The sequence below is a fragment of the Miniopterus natalensis genome, chromosome 2, assembly GCF_054644295.1.
Source record: "Miniopterus natalensis isolate mMinNat1 chromosome 2, mMinNat1.hap1, whole genome shotgun sequence".
Lineage (NCBI taxonomy): Eukaryota > Metazoa > Chordata > Mammalia > Chiroptera > Miniopteridae > Miniopterus > Miniopterus natalensis.
This window is the reverse complement of record NC_142082.1, coordinates 140,304,424-140,331,344: the sequence shown is the minus strand read 5'-3', so window position 1 is coordinate 140,331,344 and position 26,921 is coordinate 140,304,424. Positions and strand designations below refer to the sequence as shown.

The window sequence follows — 26,921 nt, the reverse complement described above, 5'->3', positions numbered from 1 at the left end:
ATGATTTTGACCTTCTTAAATTTGCTAAGACTTGTTTTGTGGCTGTGGACGAAAAGGGGCCACATACTAAACCTGAAAAGCCCAGGGCAGGCCTGTGTGGAAGCCTTGCAAACTAAGAGACCTAAAATAACCACAAAGGATGGTCTGAAATTAAGGCTTTTTAAACATAAGCAGTTTAGGTGGGTAGTCATGCCCTAAGGCAGTATTTTTCCTTCACGAAGGTAAATTTTTGCCTTAACTAAGCCTGTCAGTTGTCTTATGCATCTGAGATACATACCTGATAACACATGCCTTTGCAAAGCAAAGTAATTTCCCCTTTTTCCAGGCCCTCAAAGTACCAGGGCAGAGACCACGAATCCTCTCACTGTTATCGATATCTTGCTCACTGTTGACTGTTAACTATCTCGTACTCACCTATGTAAAAGAAGCCTGTTTGGCCCGGCTGGGCGTGGCTCAGCGGTTGAGCATCAACCTGGGATCCAGGCGATCCGGGTTCGATTCCCAGTCAGGGCACATGCCCAGATTGTGGGCAAGATCTATGACTCTCTCATCATTGACGTTTCTATCTCTCTCTCTCTCTCCCTCTCCTTTCCTCTCTCTGAAATCAATAAAGACATATTTTTTAAAAAAAAAAAAGTCTATCTCTCATTTTACTTTTTATCCAATCCCAGAGAGCCTCCCCCACCCCCGCCACTTTGCTTTCTCCCACCTCCCTAATCTATCACCACTTACATCTCTCCCTTCGATTATAATGTATAAAACAAAGTGCAAAACTGACATTCTCTGGAGCATTATCTCAATCCGTTGAGGTTTTGGCTTCCCAGCAATTGTCAACAGTTTGGCTCAAATAAACACAAAAATTCTTCAAAGGTTTGAATGATTTTTTACATTAACAGTGGCCTAAGATATGATTTATCCTAGAAAGTGTCCCATGTACCCTTGAGAAGAATGTGTATTCTTCTCGCAGGACAATGTGAATTTTTACTGATGACTGGATGAGAAGCTGAGAGAGAAATCATCGGACTCCAGGATGGTGAGCTGGGAAGCCAGAACCCAGGGAGAAGGAAAGCCAAGGGCAGCGATCCTTACTGAGGTCCTCATAAGCCAGACAGAGGCTTTACACACGTTCTCATCACACCCTGCTCTTACAAAGGAGGAAACTGGCACTCAGAGAAGTTAAGTAACTAGCCCAACGTCACACTGCCAGTAAGTGGCAGAGCTGGGATTTAAACCCAAGTCTGCCTAGTTCTGAAGCCCAAGATCTCTCCACTAAACAATTAAGTTGCCTGCCCCACAGAGTTGGCGGAGGGCTCAATAGCATCAGGGGGTAGGCTGGGTGATAGGCAGCTGCTCAGTGCCTGGACCTGCCTTGAGTTCTTACACGTGCCCTCCAGCCTTCTATGCGTTCTGCAGGGGAGAAAGTAGGAGCCAAGGCCTAGAGTGGTGATAATATTGAGCTAATGTGCTTTCAGCATGATGACTGGGGCACAGTGAGTACGTGGTTGTTGCTGCCTCAACCATCGGTGAGCTAACCTGTTGACAATTTCCATTCCCCAGGCAGGGCAGACCAGAGCCACAGACAGACAGATAGCTGCAGTTGTCATTTATTGAGACACATCTCAGGCACAGTGGAGGGGGCTGTGGGTAGATTCAGGGACTGAGTGGGTCTGGTGAGAGACTGGGGAGCTGGAAGGGCATTTGGGGACCACTCCTGGCTTCCCTTCCTCCTCCCCTATAGCTTGTCCTAAACTCAGACTAGATGAGCAGAGGCGTGGAAAGCGAGATGGCCTGGGAAATCAAGTCTCCTCTCAGTGGTCAAATGGTCACCCCAAATCACCCAAACACATCACTCAAACTGGTGGCCTTGACCTCCCCTCCCCTCCCCTCCCATTGCAGAACCAAGGAGAAACCTGGGTGGAATTGAGCCCTTCCCCAAATGCAGATCACATGCAGAAGTCTGGCATGCAAACCCACTGATCTGTGGTCCTGGGGCTGATCCTGCTCCTAAGGAGGTGGGTGGGGAGAGCAGCAGAGGTGGGTGAGTGGGGTGGGGAGAGGACTACAGGGGCCCCAGCTTGCAAGGCTCGTCAGCTAATACCTCCGGCTGGACGTCTTGACTGTGGTGGTCTTCCGCAGGATGGAGGTGCCCCCAGAAGCAGGTCCTCCCTTGACAGTGCCATAGCCCACATTGGTGCTGTAGCCACCCTTGCTGGCACTCCCACTCCCTCCCAGAGAGATGCCACCCCCAAAGCCAGCTGCACCGCCTCCGCACACGGTGGTAGAGTTGCCAGTCACCGCTGCAAAGCAAAGGATTTGGATGTCACAGGGCAGCCATGATGAGGAAGGGCCAGGGACTTTCAGAAATCAGTGAGGGGTAGGAACAAAATCAGGCCATGAAGCCATAGGAAATGGATGGAGAGGGCGGGGCAGGAAGCTCGTTCTCTGGGGACCCCTTGAACTTGTCTCCAGGGGCTCAAATGGAGGGGATGTGTGCTTTTGGCCAAGGACAGATTGAGTGGACTGAGCAGAGGACAAGGCCAGGCCTGGGGCGGGGCAGCAAAATACTCACAGATACTGACAGCGCTGGGGCATTCTCCAGACATCCTGAGGGAAACAAAAATGCCAGGAGGAGGGTCAGCAGTTCCAGGAGCCTGAGAAAACACCCTCTCCCTCCCTCTCTGCCTTTACAGTGCTTCAGTTCAGGTGGTCAACTCTCAAGAACCAAGACCAGGAAACACGAGAAGAATGTGCACGTGGCCATGCTGGGCCCGGGGGCCTTCCACAGGTGCTAAAGCCTTGCAGCGGAGCAGAGCCGCAGCAGGCCACGCCACCTGCCCCCCCCTTCCCACGCGGGCCAGGGACAGCACCCCTGCTCTGAGGGAGGGGAACAGAGCCCGGGCCAAAATGGAGCTGCCCAGTTTCTGGCTGAGGTGACTGTCTCTACATCTCATGCCTTCCCCGAGGAGAGATGATAGATCTTTTTCAAAGCTTCCACTGGTGGTGGAAACTAGTGGTGGAAGAAGAAGCCTCCCTCCTCTTGGCCTACCAACAACCATAAGGATTACTGAGGGTTGTGCCAGCCAAGGGATGTGCAGCAGAGGCAGCAAATACAAGTGGAGAGTGTCCCTCAGGCGATGAGTTGGGAGCCCAGCTCCCTGGTTCCGCCTTTATTCCTCTGCCCCCCACCAGAGCCAACTACACGGGGCAGGGCTGGGAAGCCCTCAGAATCAGGCAGGAGGGGTCCCCACCTGCTCTCCTCGCTCTCCAGCAGCTTTCGGTAGGTGGCAATCTCCACGTCCAGGGCCAGCTTCACGTTCATGAGGGCCTGGTAGTCACGCAGCAGCCGGGCCAGGTCCTCCTTGGCCTGGAGCAGGGCCGCATCCAGGTCCCCAAGCTTCTTCTGAGCATCCTTTAATGCCAAACCCCCACGCTGCTCTGCGTCCGCGATGGCAGTCTGGAGCTGCTGGCACTGCCCAGGGGAGGAGAGGTATTGAGAACGTCCTTCAAGGTCATCGTACCCACCTCTCTGCCCTTACGCCAGGCATCACCATTCCCCACCTGATCCCACCACAACCAGCTGGGAAAGAAGTTAAAAATATTCATCTGAAAGAGGAAATGTTATTACACAAGAAGGATCATGTAAGACCAGTGGGAAAGTCCTTACTGAAGTCTAATCTTAGTCCCTCTTGCTGCAGCTCAGCCTAGTGCCGCAAAAGAGAAAATAAATAATACAACCCCATCAATAACCAAATACTTCACTCTGACCTAGGAATGAGTCTGCACTTCTCAGCCACACCCTAGATGGAGTCAGCAGCTATGACCTGGACCCTGGAACTCTTAGCCTCTGCTCTGATCTCCTGGAGATGGGATCAGTCTCCTTGGAGAAGGTCATCCCACCTGCTCTACCACTAATATGCTGTGTGACCTTGGACAATCCCTTTCTTCCTCTGGGCCTCAGTGTCCTCTCTTGTAAAAGGAGCATGTTGACCCAACGTTTGAGTGTGTCCTGTCCACCAGGAGAAAAGCAGATCTCATCCCTCAGAATAACAATAAGAGGGTTCCCCCACCTCCACCAACATCTGGGTCAGTCCCTCAGGCCTCAACCAGAGGCTTACCTGCTTCTTGGCTGCATCTACCTCACTCTGCAGCCTCTGGACAGTGCGGGTGAGTTCAGCAATCTCATTCTTGGTATCCCGCAGATTGTCCCCATGCTTCCCAGCCGTCACCTGCAGCTCCTCATACTAGAAGCCAAAGAAGTGGCAGTGAGCTGTCAGATAGTTCCAGGCCCACTCTCACAGCTGGAGGTGTCTGGCCCCAGGCCTGCAAGGAACCCAGTGGCCCAGGCCTCTCCAATGGGGGAAGGTCCTGTCCCAGCTCACATACCAACCAGCCATTCTTCTCACCTGGGTCTGGTACCAGGCCTCTGCCTCAGCCCTGCTCCTCTGGGCAATCAGCTCGTACTGGGCCTTCACCTCAGCGATGATGCTGTCCAGGTCAAGTTTGCGGTTATTGTCCATGGAGAGGACGACATTGGTATCAGACACATGGGTCTGCACTTGACTCAGCTCCTGCAGAAACAGAAATAGCTGCCACCAGGCCCCCAGGAAGCAGCCAAAGGATGAAGGACAGGGGTCCAGGTAACATCAAGGGGCCTGTGTCCCTCCCCAGGTACACCCTAGAAGGAAGCTGCAACTGCAAGAAAGGCCTCGGTCTCTCCAGCTGCGAAATGGGGCTCCATTTTAATAAACAACATTTCTTTTTGTGGATTTGCAGGCTTCCAAGAGATTAAAGGAGAAAGGGAATGTATACTTACTACACTCAAGCTGGTGCCAGGCCAGGAACCAACCCATTCACTAGTCCCTTTAATTGCAGGACACCTTCTGAGGCAGGCAGGGCCACAACTGGCCCACAGGGTGTATTTGTGCAAGTTGGGAAAAGGTTTCCCTCTGAACAAGTTCTCCCATACCAGGGCCTGGGGAGCTGAGCATGAGCCTGATTCAAACCCACTATCCACTCAGTCAGTTAACAACCTGCACCACCATTCATAGTGGTCCACACTGTAGGCAGGTAAGAAAAGAGGCTTGGAGAAGAGAAGGGACACATCCAAATTCACCAGATGCAAGGTCATCCAATCCGAGTGGGGGAACCAGTCAGTCGAGTGACAAAGCCCAAGTGGTTTCCTCTGGAATACACAGACACTTATAGACCGCAGTGATGTTCCGAGACTCGCCCTGTGTTTCTAGGACCAACAGCTTTCACACATAAGCAGGCGTTTAAAGATGACACGAAGGGCAGCTTTGGTTTCTGTTCTGGCTTTGAGAGCAGCTGTACTACTAGATCATGACTGAGTTGGCTCCCAGTTGAGCTATGCCTCTATCTCTCTTACGGTCCTCCCTGCCCCAAACTAGCTCCGATCAAATCACTCATCCACTCAGTGCTCTTGAGTGACTCCAAAGGGGAGGGGATCTTCCCCCTAAAAGTCAACACTTTCCAACATATTCTGGTCTTGTCTCCAGCTTTTCTCCTACATTGGCCCTTCACTGCAGCCAATGGGATTATAATAGATGAAGACAGAAAAATAACAGCAGCTCTCATTTTGTAAGCATTTCCTATCATTGGGCCTGTGTAAGGTACTTGGCAGGCACTAACTCATTACCTGTACTTTTCCAATAGCACAAAGATCAACTTACCCAAAATCACAACCTAGTAAATGAGCCCAGTCTCAAACCTAGGGAGTCTGCCACCAGAACTTGAGATGACATAAAGTAAAGTAGAGATAGACAAAAATGAAGAGAGAACTATCCAAGTTAAAACTAGTGTCTATACTGGCATAGATTTAGATTATTAACATTATCTTTTAAAAGGTGGAATGGTTTGGGGTGGGGGGGATAGAGACAGAAATCCAAACACTGAAATATTTATGGTTTCATGAAAAGACATGATCCCTGGAGATGGAAAAGCAAAGTCAAGTTCTCAGCCTAACATTCACTACTGTGTGACCGGGGTCATTGCTAAGCCTCATGAAGCCTCAGTCCCCTCTTCTGTAAAATGGACATGCTATAACACCTTCCTTGTGAAATTCAGACCCATACATGGCCCATGGTGGGTGCTCAGTAAAATGCATTATTTCTCTGAAGGTCAATCAAGATGCCCACCAGGCATGTCTACTACAGATGACATTGCTTTGTCACAGTTGTCTTCCTCCCCACGATGACAAGGCCGCTGACATCATTTTGCAGGATCACCCCCTCACCCTCCCCACCTCAAGGACCCTCTACAGTTCCATGCCAGAGTGTGGTCTTGAGGAAAATCAACTTGGAATTTTTAAGACAAGGAGGCCGAAACTCTCTACTGGACACCACCAAGAGTGGATGAGGGTGGTCTTGTTAGAACCAGGCAACAGAAAGTTCAGATTTTCCAAAGAAACAGAACCAAGGCAGGAGAAAAAAGAGCTTTGTGGATTAAAAGGCATGTACCTCCTTAGACACCAGGGGCCCCGAAGGGAAGAGCAGGTGGAGAACATCTGAGCAAGATGAGGCCAAAGTGATGGCACTAGAGCAAGACTGTATCCCACAGGGACACCCCCAAGCCAGATGGAGACCATGAGACTCCTTTCCTGCCCTGTAGACATGCCAGGAATTGGTGGTTGGACCTCTAGACTTCCTTAAGCTATGACTTAACCAAAACCAGACTGTGAAATTCATTACCAAGTGCCACAGTGGCAATCACAGTTGATCCACCCAGGAGGCAAAAAAGGAAGGACTGCTCTGGCCTTCATTCTTACCCCCCAGGAGGTACAGATAGGCAATGAGGAACTTTGACAGGAAGTGACCCCACTTTGTCCCTGGCCCGCCTTCCCAGTCCACCTCCTCACCTTATTCTCCAACATACTCAATGCCCAGCCCACCTGCTGCTCCCCAAACACACCGTGCTCTTTGGTGCCCCCGTGTCACTGCACAGTCCTGCTCCTCCTTTAGAAGTCTCACCCTTCCTTCAAAATCCAACTCAAATGTCAGCTCCTCTGAAGCTCCCCTAGCTCCCAGGAAGGGTCAGTCACAGCTTGCTCCATCCACCTTGTCCCTGTTGCTGTGATGGCTCTCATCACACGGTCCCAGGCCCGTCAAAGGCAGGGACTTTGTCCTTCTGTCATCCTGTGGAATGTTCTCAGTAAATATGTGTCAAAAGGACAAGGTACAGCAAAGGAAGGAATGCTGAGTAAACCAGACCTGTGCCTTAGAGTGTAGGAAAGCCAATTGCTACACATTCAGAGAAGATGAGGGTGGGAACCATTGACCTGAAATAGATAAGAACCTGAGAGAGGAAATGAGGAAACCCCAAACAATGAATGACCAACAATGATCCCAGTAAGGAAGAAACTAGGGAGGCACCTAAGAAGTCACTATGGTAGCACAGAACACTCCATCCAGACTGGTCATTGCTGAGATGTTGAACAGAGAACAACACAGCCGAAGATGAACCAGGGAAATGCTAAAGCCAGTGGACAGGGGCTGTTAGCTAAGCTCCAGGCCAGAACAACAAGGAGGGCAGAAGACCCAGACAAAGCCAACAACTCAACAGCTGTGTCATTCATTCTTTTCCATCAGGGGAACAGGCATTGAACTGGAAAAGGCAGGATGCTTTAGAAGAAATGGAAACCCAAGACAGATACAGAAAGTAGGAGAGGGCTTGGCCTTTTGGAGATCTCAGGGGTCCAGGCCAGAGAAACATCTCCTAGGAGGCCATGGGGACTGCCAAGGGGATGAACACCCCGGTGATCCTGGGGAACTATGGGGAGTAGGAGAGGTCATCATTTTCAAAATGGAGAAATTTTGACTTCTCCAAGTTAAACTTGATGTCAATCTCTCAGGAACCTCTAGTATGAATTATAAAATGTGTGTGAGAGGCTTGGAGCCAGCAATACTTCCCTAAGGAAAAGTCAAATTGAATGAATTTTTGTTCATGGTTGTATCACTAAGCTGCTAAGGACTGCCATGGACATTGTTTGACCAAGCCATTTTGGAAGGCACATTTTTTTCCTCTCTCCTTGTAAATGTTATTTCTTCTAGCATTCTTAAAAATAAGACAGAAAAATGTAGGCCAGATGATGACATGGTTAACTGGATTTTAAAGTAGCTGGGCCATTTAAACCACAAATTACTGATTAGTGCTGTGAGTTCAGCCTGTGGGGAGGCACCACTGAAGACCTAGTCCTTCGCTAGGGCTCTGTTCTCACCTTATCTGCCCTAATGTGTTTATCAGTGACTTACATCAAAATATTATCAAATAACTAAACTGAAAGTTTATCGAGTCTGCAGATAACCCAAAGCTGCTGCATCACTAATATATCCAATAATCCAATTGGGCATCTCCTATACATGGAGAGGAGAATCCAATTTCAACGTGCCCACAATGACCTACAAGGATGGGATGAAATCTCAGTAACATGTCACAAGAAAAGGGGAATCATTAGCTCTTGCATTCACTTTCAAAAATTCAACCTCCTGAATACAGGGTGTTGGAAGATAGTGGATGTCTGTCTCCCTTGAAAGCATTTATGTGAAAAAACCCAGGGGGATTTTAAGGAACAAACATGGTGAAATGGTTTTTAAAATAACACATATACTAGTACAATATTAGGGGGCATTAATAGAAGTCTGTGTCCATAGCTTCCCTCCCCACCCCTCTCTTTTCTGAATTCTGGGCTCAGAACCCTGTTTTCTAAATTTCTTCACATACCACAGTCTTCAAACCCCTCATCATCCTGACCTCTAAAAGCTTGTCATATGAAAGACATGTCACATGGAAGGTAGTTGGATATGTGCAGCCCAGAGGCAGAATCAGAGCCAATCAAGAGCAGAAGCCATGGGAAGAAGATTCAAGTCCACTTTCTAATAAAATTGTTCAACAATGGAAACACCTGGCCCCCCCAAAAAAAGTATTCAAGTAGAGTCTACATGATCCCCATCAGGGACATTAAAGAAAGAGCTTTAAAATGAGTGGAAGGTGTACCTTGAGATCCCTACCTATTCATAGAGTCTATGATTCTAGGATCAACTCACCCAAATCTTCAAAGCCCCCTTGTTTCCTGGAACCCCTCCTGGACTCTCTGACCTGCCCACTACCCACACCTCATCTCCTGCTCCAACCTGGAATCTCAGCTCTGCCCATCTCTGCTCCTCCCTCCCTTGCTCTATTACAACCCGGGCAAGAGGGGAGACACAGTATAACACAGTAGCAAGAGTCAGAGTTTGAAGTTCAAGAACCAGATTTGAACTCCAGCACCGCCTCTAACCAGCTATGTGACCATGAGCAAGTTGCTCTGTCCCTGGCTGTACAATGGAGACAACAGGACTTACGTTACGGAGTTGTTGAGAGCTTAGCCCAGTGCCTGGTCCATTTAAGCACTTAATAAATGGAAGCTAGTATTAATTAAAGGTGCAGGTTTATCTTCCATCAACTAAATTGCACCGCTGAATTCAGACCAGACCCCTGGGGGAATCCACAATGCTGTATGTAATGATCCCCGTCCACTGGCACCTCACCATTTCATAGAGCTGATTCAGGAAGTCGAGCTCCTCTGTCAAGGTGCCCACTTTGCCATGCAGATCCATCCGGCCCATGTATGCACCATCCACATCCTGGGGGGAGGGAGAGAGCAAGGCAGGTGGCTCAGCCCCAGGGCCCTGGCCTCTCTCAGAGTTAGCCCAGCGCTCTGGCAGCCAAAGGACCATCTGCCCCCACTCCCTGTCACCCTGCCCACCTTCTTGAGCACCACGAACTCGTTCTCGGCAGCAGTACGCTTGTTGATTTCATCTTCATACCTGTTACGCAGAGAAGATTCAGGCCAGGCTCAGCCAAGATCTGCCTTTTAAGGTACTGGGCCCTCTTGGCTTTAAGGAAGCCCTGAGGGGTCCCATATTGGCCAAGAACACCTTTGGGGAGCAGTTCTATAAGGCAGCCAACCAATGAAGAAACTTGGGGTGCAGTTTTTAAATATTCTGCCCTACCTCTTTTGAGGAAATGGGCACAGAGTTTGTGTAATACCGTGTCAGTCAGGAGAAGCCATCTCTTTGAATCAGAGCCCTTAGGAGGCTTTATAGGAGCAGGTGGAGATGTGTCAACAGTGGCTATCCTTTGCCTTCACTTTCAACAACAGGATGGCATTTCAAACAACTAACTTCTCTCCAACTGCTTTTGCTCAGACTTTAAAGTTTAGAAATTGCTCATATCAAGTTGTTGGAAAAATTATGAAAAAGTATGTCTTAAAATTATAAATATACCTATCGACCAATCATAATATGTGAACCTTATTTGGATCTTGATTCAAACAAACCGTATTCTTTTTTCAAACTGTGTTTTTTTAATTTATTACATTTATGGGACAATTGGAAACCCAAAACTGACTGGTTATTGAGGAATTCGTGTTTTAAAATATTTAGGTGTGATTGTGGCATTGTTTTTATGTTTACTAAGTTAAGTTATATAGATGAACTATATGAGCATATCCAGTAAAAATTTTGTGAATTAAATTACCTGATGGCTGGGATTTGCTTCAAGACAATAAGGGAGGAGGGAAAGTGAGTAGGGATACAGAGGAAACAAGAATGGCTATGTTGATAATTATTAAATCTGGGTAACGAGAACATGTAAGTTCATTACACAGTTTTCCCCACCTTATAATAAAGACTTTTCAAAATGATGGACAAGTGTGACAATTCTCCAGGAGGCTATGGGTCCGGTGCCTGAGCACCCAAGGGAAGCAGCTCTGTCTGTGCCTCCCCCAGGCGGTCCCAGGACCCTGCAAATGAGATGACCCTCTCTGGGGAAGTTTCCACGATGCCCCCTCGCACCTTCACACAGCCCCAGCCTGCCCAGCCCTCCTCACTTGTTCTTGAAGTCCTCGACGAGATCCTGCATGTTCTTCAGCTCTAAGTCCAGCCTCCCGCGCTCGCCCTGGAGGTTGTCCAGCTGCCTGCGCAGGCTGCCCGTGTAGGCCTCAAACAGGGGCTCCAGGTTGTTCCTAGTGCCGCTCGAGTTCTGGCCCTGCTCCTGCAGCAGCGCCCACTTGGTCTCCAACACCTTATTCTGCTGCTCCAGGAAACGCACCTGAGCCAGAGCAAGAAGGGTGGTGGGCTGGCACCGTCTCCCTACCCCAGGAGGGACCGAGGATGGGGCTCATTGCACCATCGGCCCCATGACCAGGACATCACAGGGGCAGGACAAGCTTCCACCTTGCTGAAGGGAGGAGTTCCTAAGGGAACAATCTTTGCTGGAAAAGATAGTCCAACCTGATGACAAGGACTCTAAAGAGTTAATAAACATAAAAGCCTGAGCTCAGTCATCTTCTAGTTGGTGACAATCAAGTCACTTCTTTCTGCGTTTCCCTTTCTCATCAATATTTCTGAACCCAAATTCTACATCAAAACCAACTACTAAAAATTCAGATGCATATATATGTGTGTGTACATAATATATATGCAACTATATATATATACTTATGATTATATATACACACGCACACACAAAGAGAGAAAACTAATGTGACAAAATGTTTAAAATTGGTGAATCTGAGTGAGAGTTTATAGGAGTATGTAGTACTATTCTTGCAACTTTTCTGTAAATCTGACTCTTTTAAGGCTTTTTTAAAATACTAATGCCAAGCCCTATCTTTAAAGTCTCACAAGGGGGCTCATGGCAAGGGTTTAACAGACCCCCTGGGGGTTCTCTGCCTAGTTAGGGCTCCCAGACACCAGACACAGGCAACCTCTCAGGTCCAGCTCCAAGGCCATGATTCTGAGAGCCCAGGAGAGGTTTTTGCTTGTTTAACCTCTGGGACAGTCCCACAGAAGAACCAAAAGTCACTAGGGGAGAAGGTGAATAGGGTGGGAGGAATGGCTTGCTTCACCCTTCGCTATCCAGTCTCTCCAGGTCCCACCCCCACAGCACCCCAGGCCCACAGGCATGTGGCCCAGGTGCACCATGCAGCAGGTGCACCTGCTATGAGCCGTAATGAACCCTCTTAGTGCCAATAGCCATGAGGTCCGTGACCCTAGGTCCAAGCCGACCTCTGCCTCCAAGTACCTGTATGATCCTGGGAAAATCACATGACCTCTCTAAACCTCAGTTTTCTCCTTAAAAATGGGGGCAGAGCCTTGTGGGGAGTGGCTCAGCAGTTGAGCATAAACCTAAGATCCAGGAGATTGCAGTTCAATTCTCGGTCAGTGCACATGCCCAGGTTGCAGGCTCAATCTGGGCGTGCAGGAGGCAGCCAATCAATGACTCTCTCATCATTGATGTTTCTATCTCTCTCTCCCTCTCCCTTCCTCTCTCTGAAATCAGTAAAGATTTTTTTTTTTAATGGGCACAGTGTTACTTATTGTGATCCCTCATGGGACACTATGGGTATCACATAAGAAAGGAGACATGAATGTCCTTTGGGAACCCACAAATCACTGAACCAAGGTACAGTCATCCACCAGAATGTTCCCCATCATGATTCTGGAGGCTTAGGGTGGAGACAGACAAGGCCAGCAAAATGGACCTGGAAATGCCAGAGAATAGGACAAGAGCTTCCCCAGTCCACCTGGATGCCTGGGAGGGAATCAGGATGCTCCCCTCCTGGGACAGGTCAAACTCCATGCCCCAGGTCATGGTGACCTGTGACCATCCTCCCCATTGTCCACCCCAAACTGAGCTTCGTGACTGGAACAGCAAGAAGGAATAGGAGGAGCAAACGAGGACTTCCCCTAGGACACGCCCCATTGTGTCTGATCACCTCTTTGTCCTGAGGCCTCCACCAAGACCGAGAGGTTCCTTGGGGAATTTAGCACTTGAGCCAATTTCTCAGTTGTCAAATGGCAAAAGGCAATAAAGGCCACCCTGTCAAGAGGAGCAATGAGAATAACCCACTATGTAATCATGAGCTAAGGCTGCTGTGTATTAATTAGTATTAACAATGACCACAGGGAAGGTCGCAGCACAGTCAAGGTGGGCTTGGCCAATAGGCCTCATGAGTAGACCTGAGATTCACCTGAGCAATTGCAGTAAAGACCTGAAGATTGTCTCCAGGCATCTACATCTGGGCATCCCAGGCTCAGGCCAGTAGAGCTCCAAAAGTCATTCCATCAGCTCCATCCAAGTGCACAGGCTCTGCAACAACCTCCACTCAGCCCACCCCCTCTTAGAGGCCCTGCTTCTGCTCCCTCCCTGCCCCCTTCCACCTCGGCCCACCTTGTCGATGAAGGAAGCAAACTTGTTGTTGAGGGTCTTGATCTGCTCCCGCTCCTGGGTGCGCACCCGCTGGATCTCTGGGTCAATCTCCACATTGAGGGGGGTCAGCAGGCTCTGGTTGACAGTGACCTCCTGGATGCCACCAGGAGGACAGACAGGCCCAAATGTCTGCCTGTCAGCCCCCAGGCCCATGTAGGCCCCACTGCCATGACTGAAGCCTCCTAGGGCCCTCCCTGAGGAGGTCCCTCCAGCCACACTGACAGAGATGCTCTTGTTGCCCCCCAAGTTATAGAGGCTCCGGCTGCCAAAGCCACCCATACTAGGGCCACAGCGGGCCCTCCCGCCACTGCCACTGCTCCGGGATATCGTGACAGAGCTGAAGCTGGTGTGGGCCCTGGAGCCACCCCCTCCACTGGCAGAGTTGGAGCTGAAGCCCCCTTTGGTGGAGTATGTCCGCCGAGCCACAGAGGATCGCATGGCTGTCAGAGGAGCTAGAGCACAGGCTGAGAGAGCTGGGAGGGAGCAAGGTGCGCTGCTGGGCTCTGATGGGCTTTTTATCTTTTCCCAACTGGGCTGGCTCCTCACCTCCACAGACACTCCTGTCCCATCGCCCCAGGAGGAGAGGGAGGGGCCCTGTGGGCTGGGGGGTGTGGACAGTCCCTTCTCCCCCAGCAGGAGGGAGGGGCTGCTCTCAGTTATCACCTGTGCTCCAGAGCTGAGGCTGAGCCAAGACTGTCTGGGGCAGGATGCCACCCTCTCCCCCCTGGGGCTCCCCTACCTTGAAACAGGATGCTACGGGCTCCCACAGCTATGGGCTCCACCAAGCAGTGGCTGCTTTGGTCTCCTCCCACCCAGCCCTGGTTGCCACTATCAATGGGGCTCTGTTCTGTGGGGTTTGTCCCAGGCCCCTATTGTAAGCCAAGGCCCCGGGGCCCTGGCTGTGCAGGTGGTGAGGGAGACAGCATTGGGCAATGGGCTGTGGAGAGAGTGCCCAAGCCTGATGCAGTCCCACCTCCCAACCCACGGCCTCATTGCCCCCTGGCAGGTCTGGGTTGGGGGGCACAGGTGACAGAGTTGGGGTGGGGCAATCTGTCTTTGTCATACACTGGCAGACTCTCTGCTGGGTGTAGATTCCATGCTGGGCAAAGTGGATGTGAGGACAGAAAGAAGGTTCCTGCCCATCCACGGGGCCTGAGCACTGGAGGAAATAGAAAGGCCCAGGCTCCTCAGGCAGTGCCCAGAGCCGGGAAGATGAGGGGACAAACCACACTCCTCTGGGAGCTGCAGAGAAACGGGCTTCGACCATCACCTGAGACCCTGACCCTCTGCCTCACAGCAGAGCCTCCCCAGAAGGGCCCAGCCACTTTGGAGGGAGCTGAGGAGGTGGAGGACATATCCCAGCCTGGCTGGACACAGGTACAGATCCAAGAAGTATGTATTCAACAAAAGCCCCACTTGGCCCATGAAGCACCCTAACACTCCCATCTTCCCAGTTTATACAGAGCCCCATGCTTGATTCAGAAGGAGCCAGGGAGGTCCTCAAATCACTTCACACAGGCCCCATCCACCTCAGGCTACTGGGACCAACAGCCACAAGGGAAGACTTAGAAACGTTAGTCAAATGCTAGGACAGAGGGAATGCTGAGGGATTGTCCCTCCTCACCCACTTCAGCTTTCAGGGGGAAAATGGGCCCAGAAAGGAGACAGGCTTGCCTGAGGGAAGGGGGGAGATGGCACTGCTCCTCACACAGCTGCCAGGGCTAAAGGTGGGACTCTCACCAGCTTGTGTTCCCAGGATCCCAAAGGAGAGTGCATGGGACCACCCCCACAGCTCAAGGGAGGCAGGCATAGAGCTGGCCCGAGGAGGGTGTAAGCAGCTCCCTTTCAAGAAATTGAACATACTCCCAGGAGGCAAAGGGCAGGGGACTCTCACAGAACTAGTCCTTTAATTTTCCTCCCTGCTTGGAGCTAAGATACCAGGCATTGAGGAGGGGTGTGGGGGAGGGGGAGATGAATCCCCACTGAGCTGTGTGTCCTCTGGCAGCTCTCAGTCTCTCTGGGTCTCCTTGCCTCTGCTTGTAAACAGGGCCTGCCAGGGAGGTCCTTTCAAAAGCACCTGCCTGTAATTGCAAGACTGAGCTGTCACTGCCCTAACCTTTGTCTCTTGCCCTGGAGGCTGTTATCACTTTCTCAGCCTCCCTTATCTCTCCCTAATGGGAGTGTGGGAGGGAAAGACAGTTGTGAGTGGGGCCCCCTCCCTGGGGACATGAGTGATGTCAGCCCTTTGAGTCAGGAGCAGCCCAGGTGGTGGGAGCAGAGTGGGCCGCAAATATATTCCATCCTCCCCAGAGACTGACAACCACACATATTTACCTGGTGCTCTGTGCCAGGCTTCACCCTAGGAGCTGATGACAGGTGTGCAGGCAACCCAGGTCCCACTCTCACAGTCACTTCCTAGAGACAGCTCCTTCCTGCCCAGGCAGGACATCTCAGCAGTCCCAGCCCAGAGAGTGTGGGAGCTGCTGGGCCTCCTCCTGTCCTGCCTCTCCTCTTGGCTTTCATACAGGACACCTAAACTCAGACCTCCTTTCTGTAGCCCAAGAAGGAACAGTTTCCTCCCCCTGCTGCTGCTCAGTCCAAGAGCCTCCTTCTCTGAAGACTGTCACCTGTTCAGGGTCGCTCCCCATGAGAGGACAAGAGGTGATGGAATGATGGATGAAGCAAGACAACTGAGCACCCAACATTGGTCAGGCAATAGAAAAGATACAGGGGTGAAGAAAACACAGTCACTGCCCTTGAGAAGCCCCCATACAGGGGTGGGACTTTCTATAATTATACAGTCAGTAGTTATTGAGCACTCACTATAGGGCAGACAGGAGCCTATACACTTTCCATGCAATAACACCTGTAGTCTCCATTCTGAATAAGCTCCCTTTGCCTCCTTCCCACCCTAGATCCACTCACGAACCTCCCTGACCCTGGAAGGCTGCTCCTTTGTCCCTGGCTTCCAGCTGGGTTGCCCAAAGGCAGACCCCATCAAGAGATTTGGGAGAGAGAGGGCCAGCATTTCTCCCTGCTTCAGCGGAGGATTCCTCCTCCTCCCAGGTGATCCCTCCACAGTTCCCCACCTCTATCACCTAGTCACTCCACTTCCTCCTGTGTCTCCAGCTCTACACAGGGTGTCCACTTGGTCCTGATTTTCCCAGGACCATCCTGGTTTAGCACTGAAAGTCTCACATCCCAGAAAACCCTTTGGCCTGGGCAAACCAGAGGGTAGCCTCCTTAGCTCCGGTGTGGCAATGGCTTCCCAGTGCTCCAGCCTCTGGCCTCTGCATCCTATGTTTGTTTCTTTAGCCACACCCACACCTCTGTAAGTAATCCTTGCATCGAAGTCCATTTAACTGCACTATTTGGGGTAAATTTGTTTCCTTTTGGGATCCTGAATGGTACCATCCCACACGGCCTTGTTAGTATTACTATTAATGTATTTTCACAGATGAACTGAAGCATAGAGAGAGGTTAAGTAACTTGGTCAAAGTCACACCACTGGTAAATGGCAGAGCTGGGACTCCAACTCAAGAATTCTAGCTCCAGAGCCTTATGCTCACCCACTCAGATCTCCCTCACAGAAGGCTAGCAAGCCTCCTTCTTGGATACTTTTGATGGAGAGACCCATGGATCTGAGGAAAAGGCTGCCCTCCCCCTGCAGCAGGGAGAAATGATGTGATCTCCCGCAGCCCAGGCCATGAAGTCTGGAGCTGACCCGAGCGGAGAGGGAGAAGATGGGAGGAGCAGTGCAAGAGCCAACACAACTGCTGGGGTAGCATCTGGCCCTGATGCCCAGTCTCCTGGCTTCCTGCAAAAGAGGGAAGGAGGAGAAACTTCCAGTCTCATGTTCAGATGGGCTCATGGGCAGGATAAAGCCAAGGAGCAAGGGAGATGGGGCATAGTTCCAGTCCCCATGTCCCCATCAGAGCCCCTGGCACAAGCTGAGCTGCTGATCTCTGTCCTGCATACAGGAGAAGAACCTGCCCAGCGGTCCTAGGCTAAGAGAGAAGCTGCATCCTAGACCAGAACAGACAGAAACAGAGCCCAGGACAGCAACAGGTGCAGCCAGGCTGTGCTGGGAACAGAAAGAGTCTAGTGGGTTCAGGCACAGGGAGCAGGAAAATCTGGTTCAGACTTGGGAAGAAGGCGGAACAAGGATGAAAGGGGCTGTTCTGAGTCGGAAATAGAGCCTATTTGGGGGGATTAACCAGGGAACAAGCTACAAGAGATGCTAAAACATCAGTGGAATGGAGGTGAGGGAGGGCACCCCCAGGTAGTATACTGGGGGGCTAGAAGGAAACCCCTAATAAACTGATTGGAGTGAGAAGTGAGATGCCCATAAGATATAACCCAAACAACCCTAAATATTTCACAAATTGCCTTCTGTGGAGAGTTGACTGGACAATGGCACACCTTTTTTGCTGGGTGAGGTGTGCAAGCCTGGGTGCCGAGCTGAATTGCTGGAAGGAAACACAAAGATGCTGCATATTGCCACAGGGAAACTTTGATGCCCTTCAGCCCCTTCTCAAAATGTCCTTGGAACACATATTGAAAGCTATTATTGCTCAGCATCAGTTCTGAATTATTAACCTGACTGGAGCACCCTGTCCAGGAGAAGGGCCAGATTAAAGCTAAGAGATGAAAGGTGGGGGTGAGGTGATAAGACCCAGCCTTGCCACCTTAGATAGAGCTAAAGCAAGGGCATCAGGACGAGGGGACTAGAAGAAAAGACAAGACATAAAAGGTCCTCACCACAATTCCCCATCTCTCAACCCAGGGTGTCTGAATTAGCCATAGAAGTCTGGCCTCTGGCCCTGGAGGCCAAGGGCTCTAAGAAGGAATGTCTGGTTCTCATGGCTGAGAGGGGTTATGCTAGAGACACCAGAAGCAGAGACATTAAACCCATTGGGAGGGCAGGATGGGTTTGGTCTTGCTTGTCAGAGTAGCCCCAGTCCAGGAACAGTACCTCAAGTATGGTTTGCACCCAATACAATTTGTAGGAAGGAGGTGGAAGGGAAAAAGAGGAAAGAAGACATTCCTAGGGAGAATTGGGGGCTGCTTCATTTCACAGGAGAGCTAGAGAAATGGAGGCTCAGAGGCAGATGAATAAGACAAGAGCTGGTGCCCCTTGGTGCTAGCCTCCACGGTCTGGTCAGCAGAACTCAGACCTCTCCCTTCTCTCCAAAGGGCAATATTTGGGATGCAATGTAGTCAAGCCCAACCCAGAGTTTTCCCGGCTCAGCCTGTAGGCCGTGGAGAGAGAAGAGTATGAGGCTAGCTAGCGGGAGGATGGGGCACTGTGCACCTTGGCTTGGGGCAGGCAGCAGGCAAATTAGACAAATCACTAGACAAGGCCAGACTGGGTGAGCCCTCAGAACAGCAGGCAGGCATGACTTTATTGATTTTTGCAGCATCCCCTGTGGGCAATGGACACACAACTGGTCATGCAGGGATGGGGATGATGGGGGGGGGGAAGGGCTGAGAACATTCAGGAAGGCAGGGGAGCAAGTGGCTGCCACAGCATTCAGTATGTGATGGACGTCTTGAGACTTGATTCGACAGTCTTCTTCAGGATGGTGCGGCAGCTGGAGCCAGGGCCAGAGCCGGACACAGAGCAGGAACCCATCACAGGGCCCTGGCCAGAGCCCAGGATGATGTTGGAGCCTCCAGTCACGACGCTGGAGCAGCTGGACTCAAAAGCACCTTTCCCACCTCCGAGTCCACACGTACTATTACACACTCCTCCAGGCAGGATGGCGCTGCCTCCCCCCATGGCTGCAAAAAAATGCACCAGTGTCACAGCAAGGTCCTCAGCTCCACATGGGGACCCCTCCCCCGGTCCCCTGATACTCACAGATAGTGACCTGGCTGGTGCATTCCCCAGACATCCTGGAGGAGAAAGAACAAGAGGAGGAACTGCTGAGAAAGAAGCAAGAATGCGTCCCGGGGGCCTCTTGGAGCAGCTCACCTACCCTCTCAGCAGATATAAAACCCCTCCCAGCAGAATGGGTTGCCCTCAGTGGCTTAGAATGTGAGGAAATCTCTCAGGATGCCCTCAGCAAGGAAGCTCTGCGTTGGCACTCCATTCTCCACCACCATCCTTGCCCCCCAGGCACAAATCCCCAGCCCTCTGACTGGCCCCACCTGTACTCCTCGCCCTCCAGCAGCCTGTGGTAGGTGGCGATCTCCACGTCCAGGGCCAGCTTTGTGCTCAGCAGCTCCTGGTACTGTCGCAGCAGCCGGGCCATTTCCTGCTTGGCGGTTCTCAGAGCGGCCTCCAGCTCGGCCAGCTTGGTCTGAGCATCCTTAAGAGCCAGCTCCCCACGCTGCTCAGCATCTGCGATGCTGGCCTCCAGGTTGGCATTCTGGGAGGGGTGTAGAAATGAGGGAGAACGTGGCTGTAAGCACAACACAGCCTCCCAGAGCACCTACTGTGGATAAAACTTGAAGTCTGGGGTGCACTATAATCGCATGAGCTCAAAATTCTCCCTCCCAGGGGCTCTCATTCTAAGGGAAAGTATTGCCTCTTCTGCTTCCTTAACTCCCGTAATGTTTTGAATGATGTCCCAAAAATGTCATGTCCACCTAGAACTTTCCAATGTGCTCTTAGTTGGAAATAAGGCTTTATATATATATATATATATATATGTCTTTATTGATTCAGAGAAAGGAGGAGAGAGGGAGAGAGTTGAAACATCAACGATGGGAGAGTCATCATTGATCGGTTGCCTCCTGCATGTCCCTGACTAGGGAATCGAGCCCACAACCCAGGCATGTGCCCTGACCCGGTATGGAACTGCGATCTCCTGGATCCTAGGTTGATGCTCAACCACTGAGCCACGCCCGGCCAGGGGGAAATAGGGCTTTTTGCAGATGTAATTAGTTAAGGACCTCAAGATGATATCATATTGTATTTAAGATGAGTCTTAAATCTAATGACTGGTGTTCCTAGAAAAAGATGAGAGGACACCGGCACAGACACAGACACAGACACAGACACAGACACAGACACAGACACAGACACAGACACAGACACAGACACAGACACAGACACAGACACAGAGAGAAGACACCACATGAAGACAGAGGCTGAGATCCGAATGATGCGGGGACAGAACAAGGAATGTCAAGGAATTGCCGGAGCTACCAGAAGCCAGGAAGAGGCCAAGGATTCCCAGCTGGCTCCTTCAGGGAGAAGTAAGGCCCTGCTGACATCTGATTTCAGACATCTAACCTCCAGATGAGAGAATAAGTTTCTGTTGTTTCAAGCCACCAACTTCATGGTACATTGTTACAGCAGCCACAAGAAACTAATCCACCCTTTGCCATCTCCTCAAGTGATCTCTCCTATTTCTTCCCACCCCCAGCCCTGTTCGGTTCACTATCTACAAGTCTCATCTTGCTGACCACCACGGATCTTGATATTTTTTTTAGAACAGCTCCATTTCAATATTTTGTTCTGTTTTCAGTTTATCAAACCATGTGCCTCCATTTGGGGTTTGAAAAATACACTCTCTGTACTTACCTCTCTGATCCCACAGAAAACTCATAGATGAAGGACAAGATCCCTGTCTAACTGGCCATCCAGCTGATTGGCCCTCACGTTTGGTTCTGGAAAGAAGGCATTCCCTAAAGGCTCTCATTATTCTATTCCCACACAAGCACCCTGCGGATGGGGAACATCATCTCCATTCTACGGATGAGGAAACTAAGGCTCAGAAAGGTGAGTGGCAGAGCTGGAATCCCGCCTAGCTCACCACAGCTGATGTCTGGTCCAGCATTCTAACTATAACCCGCAGGGCTCTGCCCAGGGCCTGGCACAGGGGGGCCCCATTCATCAGGCTTGTGCATGAAGAGGACTAATGGTGGGTCATATCCCCAAGGGGTTCTTGCAGGAAGACTTTTTGGGAGGAACTGTGGTTCCCAGATTTAGGGACATAGTACCGCTCCTAAGTACTGACAGCTGGGCTTTGAGACTCCACATAGTCACCTGGGTGAATTTAGTTTAGAAAGCACGGTTCTGGGCTCCACCTTTAGAAACCCTGGTCCCTTCTGTCTGGCAGGAGGCCCAGGAATCTATCTAAACAGACAACCCAGGGAATTCCAAAGCAAAGAATCCAGACTTATGGGCAAAAACACTGTGGCAGCAAATTAAGTAACGAGTCCTGCATCACACTACAAAGAAGGGCATGTTGGAGTCTGAGTCTGGGCTTTGAATGATCTGTGCTCTAAGGACTTTCCCATGAGGGCCCTGCTGGGAGTGGATGGGTCATGTGTGAGCTGGGAATCGAGCTGAAGTGCTTGAGGAAACCACCTGACTCTGTGGTCTCAGCTCTCAGTGCTCTGCTGATCCCAAAACAGATTCTTCAGATGTGAGGAAAGTGAGTACAAAGCCACTTGAAAACTTAAGAATTGAAATCTTTCACACCTAGAAATGAAGTGTCCAGGAGGAATAGGAAACCATCTCCCTGCAGCTTGCCATCCTCTCCCTCCACCTCCCCACTCCATCCCACACCAGGCACCAACAGCGTCACCTCCTAAGGAGGGCTCAGCCCCCACTCTACTGCTCATGTCGCCTGTTCCCTGAGGTCCTGACTCTCACTCTCCCCAACAGGGGACCAGGAAATTCAGTGCATGGCCTTAGAGTCCCTGCTGGGCTTGAGGTGTCAAAGTCGAAAGAAGAGATAAGAAAAGAGATAAGTTAACCTTCTCCCCAAGGAACTGAAAGCAAGATGTACACCTGGACATGGAGCTCAGCAGGAGCAGAGCCACCTGGAGTTGTTCAATGCAGAGCCCATCGGCTAGAATTCACAGGAGGAAAGTTGAAGTCCTCTTAAATGGGGCTGCAGGTTCTCTCTACCCCAAATTATTTAAAGTTCAGCCAGTTACAAAGATTCACACCAACCCTGGAGCAAAGGCAGTAAGCGACAGGGCTCGGGGAGCTCTGGGACCCTCACCTGCTTCTTGAGGTTCTCAATCTGGCTCTGCAGTCTCTGAATTGCCTGCTGCAGCTGAGAGATCTGGATTTTGGTTTCCTTCATGCTGTCCCCATGGAGCTGGGCAGATGCCTGAAGCTCCTGGTACTGAGGGGGGACAGAGGTGACACCATGAGTTGAGAGGACCCTCACCTTTGATGCCAAGACCCATGTCCCCCACTCTTTGCTTCCTCACATCCTCATTTGGAATGTGGGTTTCACACTGAGACCAGAACATGGTGGGATGCGCATGCAGAAGTCCAGGCTCCTCTCCCATGGGTTTCCTGCATTGCCTCCCTCATGGAGAAGGGAAATGGTCATGCCCACCCAGCCCTGGAGCTTCAGGGAGGTCATCAGAACTGCCCAATGGGACCGAGGTGGACAACCACCCTGGGATGTGGGCATGAGGACCCAGTCTTTTCCAGCATGGTGCTGCCCCTGGCCCCAGCACCTTGGTCTGGTACAGCATCTCAGCCTCGGCTTTGCTGGTCTGGGCGATCTCCTCATACCGGGCACGGACCTCGGCGATAACATCACTGAAGTCCAGGCAGCGGTTGTTATCCATGGACAGCACCACGGACATGTCGCTGGCCTGCGTCTGCAGCTGGCCCAGCTCCTGCAGGGAAGAGTGACTCAGTGTCCACCTGCCCCCAGATCCATTTCACCTTGGAGCCCTGGGAACGGTGAGCAAGAGGCCTGACTTTCTACTCGCACTCCATCAGGGGGCAGCCCCCATTCACTCGGGTGGCAATGAGCACTCTCTGCCTTCAGTGGGGCTGTCTCCACCTATGAAATGAATCTGTAGGAGGTGGTCTCCAATGACTCTTGCAGCTTGGAACTTTTTTATATTTCTTGATCTCAGAGAGAGAGAGGAAGAGAGAAACATCGGCCTGCTGTTCCACCCACCCATGCACTCATTGTTCAGTTCTTGTATGTGCCCTGACTGGGGATCTAACCTGCAACCTTGGTGTATAGGGACAACACTCTAACTAACTAACCTACCCTGCCAGGGCTTGCAGCTTGGAATTCAAAGGAAAATGTCCTGCAAGGCCTGAATTTACCTGGTCCCCATCACTCCCCTGACCTCTTATTTCCCTGTCGTCCCTCTAGCTCCTACTGCTCCAGCCACACAGCCTCCCTGCATTTCCTCAGACACCAACACACAGGGTGGGGGGCCACTCCCTTGCCCTGGATCCCTGATTCCCACCTGCGTGGCTAACTTCCTCACCTCCTTCAAGTCTTTGCTCAAATTTTATCTTCTAAATAAGGCCACCCTGACCACCCTACTTGAAATTGCCATCTGCCCTACCCCCCATATTCCCAATCCTCCCTTCCCGGTTCTAATTTTCTTTTTTTCCCTGGTATTTATCGCCTTCTAACATACTTACGTACTTATTTACTAAGTCTATCACTTATTGTCCGTCTCCCAATAGAAAGCAAGCTTCATGACTTTTGTCGGGTTATTTACTGGTGTGTCCCCAGAACCTAGCAATCCGCATAGTAAATTCTCAGTAATTGTTTGTCAAATGACCGAATGGCCGGAATCTAAGTCACCCTAACCTGGCTTCACCTCCTGGCCACTCCCACAGTAGCCATAGGGAGCCTGCCCACCCTGTTCCCTCCCCTCCCTACCACCTGCCCTTGGAGGCCACCATTTCTGCCATTGGCAGATCCTCACTTCTTCATACAGACGCCTCAAGAAGCAGATGTACTCTCTCAGAGCCTCCAGCTTGCCTTCCAACTCCATCTTGCTCAGGAAAACCTCGTCCACATCCTAGGGACAGGGAGACAGAAACCGTGTATCCCCTAATTCCTCCCTGTGGGCCCCACTCTGGCTCAGGAGTTCTCTTCACACACTGCCCAACAGCCACCCACGGCCATCTCCAGACACCCGCTTCTTTCTCCTCCAGCCCTGCCCTGCCCTGCTCACTCTTTTATCTAACATTGATCCACACCACCTTCAGGAAGCCTTCCCTGATTAATCCCAACCAGTTCTACTTCTCCTACTCCCTCCCCACCCTCTCCCGCAGTGACACCCAAAACTCATCACATGATCCTTCAGTTGGATCTTGTCTTGGGGTCCCTATGTCTAGGCAGATGCCCCATTTCCCTGGGGGACCCCTGCAGGCACTATGATAGTGTATCCTTCATGAGGATCTCCCGCCCTTTGCCCTCCCAGCCCAGCACTGGGCTCTGCGCACTGTGAGTACTCAGGATCCAAGTGGAGCAGCTGACACCCACCCTCACCTTTTTGAAAACCACAAAGTCATTCTCGACCGTGGCCCGCTTGTGGGCCTCCTGTTCATACCTGCCAGGTAAAAACAGAGAGAGAGATGCTGCCTGAGGTGCTGAGATCAGAGCTGATGTGCCTCCTCCAAGCACGATCTCCTTGAAAAGGCCGCTCTTGCCTTTACATGCTCCACAGCAGGACACACAACCAGCCTGTGTCTCTACCTTTCCTATCAGGAAGTATGTGCTATGTCCCTCTCTACTCTTTCAGCCCCCTTCCCCTTAATGACATAAGGCCACTCTATTTCCATTTACCAGGCACATTCAAACACCTTTTCTCACTTATGACTTGCCATCATCACCTGAGGCAGGCAGTTTGGATTTTATCCGTAAGGTCATACAACTTGCCCAAGTCATAGATGACTAGGTGGCCAAGCAGACCTAATGCCTAGGTCTCCTGGCCCCAATCTTGGGCTCCTTCCACCTCACGTCCCACCCTCCCAACAGCCCTGGGAGGTAAGAATGGCAGGTGACACCTAGTTTTCAGATACAGAAACTGAGGCTGGTGAAGTAAAGCCTTGCTCAAGGCCACACAGCTGCCCTTTGCTCACAGGCACTGAACCCAAGCCTCCTGTTAGTCCAAGGCTCTCTCTACACACCAGGTGACTTAGGTGGGGAACCCAGAACTGCAGCCTGTGAATCATGCCACGGGCTTGGGGATGGTCCCACAAAATAAATTCCCTTTCCACCCTGAGACCAGAGAACATCTGAGTCACTTTAGCCCACAGCCTGCTCAACAGGAATTTCTCAAGGAAAAAAACCACTGAAGCACTGTTTAAATAAGCCCCTCCCAGCGCTGACCAGAAACCTGGGCCTGGGAGCTGGAGCCTGTTGGCTCTCCAGAGCTGGGCAGCTGGGGCGGAAGGGCTCCTTACCTGCAGCAGGTGGGGTATTCTGAGAGTCAGAGGGAGTAAGATGCAGAGGGGCCTGAGGGAAGCCCAGTGGGGGAGGGTACTCAGATGACAGTGCCAATCCAGTCCTCCTAGACCCCACCCAGGCCCCATGGGGAACGTCAGTCCACCTACTTGGTCTTGTACTCCTCCTCCTGGTCCTGGCAAGACTTAAGCTCGGTGTCCAGAGCCCCTCGTTGTCTCTGGACCTCCTGCAGCTGCTTCCTGAGCTGGGCCAGGTACTTCTCAAATAAAGACTCCAGGCCCTGAGGGCTGTCACTCACTCCCAGCTGCTGCAGCAAGTGCCACTTGGTCTCCAGGACCTTGTTCTGCTGCTCTAGGAACCGCACCTGCAGCATAAGCAGAGGGTCCCTGAGGCCCTTGTGGGACTCCCTGGGCACAGCCTCTGGGAAGTGAAGCCCCTAATCTACCCACCTTTCCCCTGCTTCCCACCCCGGCCTGGGCAGGGGCAGCCTCATGCCCTTCCATGAGACTCTGAGCACATCAAAATGATCAGAATGACTAATGGAGAAGGCTCTCCCCACTGCTGGCTGGCAGTTTTCTGCTGCTGAGTCCCAACCCTAGAACCGCAGGGCCTCAGCATAACCAGAGAGACTCCAGTTAGACCAAAGAGGGACTTCTTTGCTGCAGAAGTAAATTTAAAAAGTAATAGACCAGATTTACCCATTCCCAAGTCCGTCAATTTCCTCCAAGGGATGCACTGAGACAGGGGTTTAGCTGAGCTGACCCCTCACCTTGTCAATGAAGGAAGCAAACTGGTTGTTGAGGGTTCTGATCTCTCGGGTCTCCTGAGTCCTCACCACTTGGAACTGGGGGTCAATCTCAATCTTCAATGGGGTCAGCAGATCCTGGTTGATGGTCACTTCCTGGATGCCCCCCGGAGGGCACAGGGAAAGCCCAGGCCCACCACTCCCCTCCCCAAACCGCACCCTTAGCCTTCCCCCTGACCCCCAGGCCATTCCACGAGAGCCTCCTCGGCATCCCCCGAAGGAACTGAGGCTCCTGCTGCTGAAGCTAGCCCTGCCTTGGCCACTGGAGCGAGCAAAACAAGCTGAGCGAGCACTGAAGCCCCTCTGGGCCCGGCAGGGGGAGAGAGACATGGCAGAGACCCACAGTCGCAGCTGCAGACAGGCAAAGGAGAGTCAAGGTGTGTGAGTTCCTGCCCTGAGGCGGCACAAGACTTTTATCCCCTCCCGTGCCTGGGCTGGGCCTTGGAGAGCAAGATGCTCTTGGTCTGACTGTGTCTGTCACACTGACCTGTTCTGACACACCTGGGTAATAAGTGCCCAGCACGTGCAGAGACCAAGGAATGAGACCCAGACCTGCCCTCGGAGCTCCGGGGCTGCGGAAGAGTTAGGGACATCCCCAGGTCAAGGAAGTAGCCAGAGCCCTGGACATCAGTGCTGGGGACGGGGAGCACTGAGGGTCATTCAAGGAAGGCTTCCTGGAGGAGGCGGGGAAGAAGGGA

The 26,921-nt window shown here is 51.5% G+C and overlaps 2 protein-coding genes across 4 annotated transcripts; both read right to left on the bottom strand.

Annotated features, from left to right (window-relative positions):
• Window positions 1-2,091: 2,091 nt before the first annotated feature.
• Window positions 2,092-13,734, bottom strand: KRT79 (keratin 79). Its single transcript, XM_016201116.2, has 9 exons — window positions 13,231-13,734; window positions 10,886-11,106; window positions 9,761-9,821; window positions 9,543-9,638; window positions 4,404-4,568; window positions 4,116-4,241; window positions 3,249-3,469; window positions 2,570-2,604; window positions 2,092-2,297 (listed from the first exon to the last, which is right to left on the bottom strand). The coding sequence occupies exons 1-9, from the start codon at window positions 13,705-13,707 to the stop codon at window positions 2,092-2,094; spliced, it is 1,608 nt and encodes a 535-aa protein (XP_016056602.2). The 5' UTR covers window positions 13,708-13,734.
• A 5,025-nt stretch (window positions 13,735-18,759) lies between these two features.
• On the bottom strand, window positions 18,760-26,553 carry KRT78 (keratin 78). 3 transcript variants are annotated; one of them, XM_087813905.1, is made up of 9 exons: window positions 26,188-26,553; window positions 25,568-25,782; window positions 24,501-24,561; window positions 23,932-24,027; window positions 22,705-22,881; window positions 22,236-22,361; window positions 19,423-19,643; window positions 19,133-19,167; window positions 18,760-19,053 (listed from the first exon to the last, which is right to left on the bottom strand). In XM_087813905.1, exons 1-9 carry the CDS (start codon window positions 26,551-26,553, stop codon window positions 18,803-18,805), a joined length of 1,548 nt encoding a protein of 515 aa, XP_087670031.1. In that variant the 3' UTR covers window positions 18,760-18,802. The 3 variants fall into 3 exon arrangements, with proteins under 3 accessions (XP_087670031.1, XP_016056603.2, XP_016056605.2); XM_016201117.2 differs by having other exon boundaries at window positions 22,705-22,869; XM_016201119.2 differs by lacking the exon at window positions 26,188-26,553 and adding an exon at window positions 25,868-25,921 and having other exon boundaries at window positions 22,705-22,869.
• Between the last annotated feature and the right edge of the window lie 368 nt (window positions 26,554-26,921).

Bases quoted from the DNA above. Each gene is read 5' to 3' on its own strand.
- KRT79 (XM_016201116.2), bottom strand. From the start codon at position 13,707: ATGCGATCCTCTGTGGCTCGGCGGACATACTCCACCAAAGGGGGCTTC. The intron at 4,569-9,542 runs GTGAGGTGCCAG...CTGTTTCTGCAG, and splicing joins TGAATCAGCTCTATGAAATG to GAGCTGAGTCAAGTGCAGAC. The intron at 2,605-3,248 runs GTGGGGACCCCT...TGTTTCCCTCAG, and splicing joins CTGGAGAGCGAGGAGAGCAG to GATGTCTGGAGAATGCCCCA.
- KRT78 (XM_087813905.1), bottom strand. From the start codon at position 26,553: ATGTCTCTCTCCCCCTGCCGGGCCCAGAGGGGCTTCAGTGCTCGCTCA. The intron at 24,028-24,500 runs GTGAGGGTGGGT...CCCTGTCCCTAG, and splicing joins ACTTTGTGGTTTTCAAAAAG to GATGTGGACGAGGTTTTCCT. The intron at 22,882-23,931 runs GTGAGGATCTGC...ACACTGAGTCAC, and splicing joins TGAGGCGTCTGTATGAAGAA to TCTTCCCTGCAGGAGCTGGG.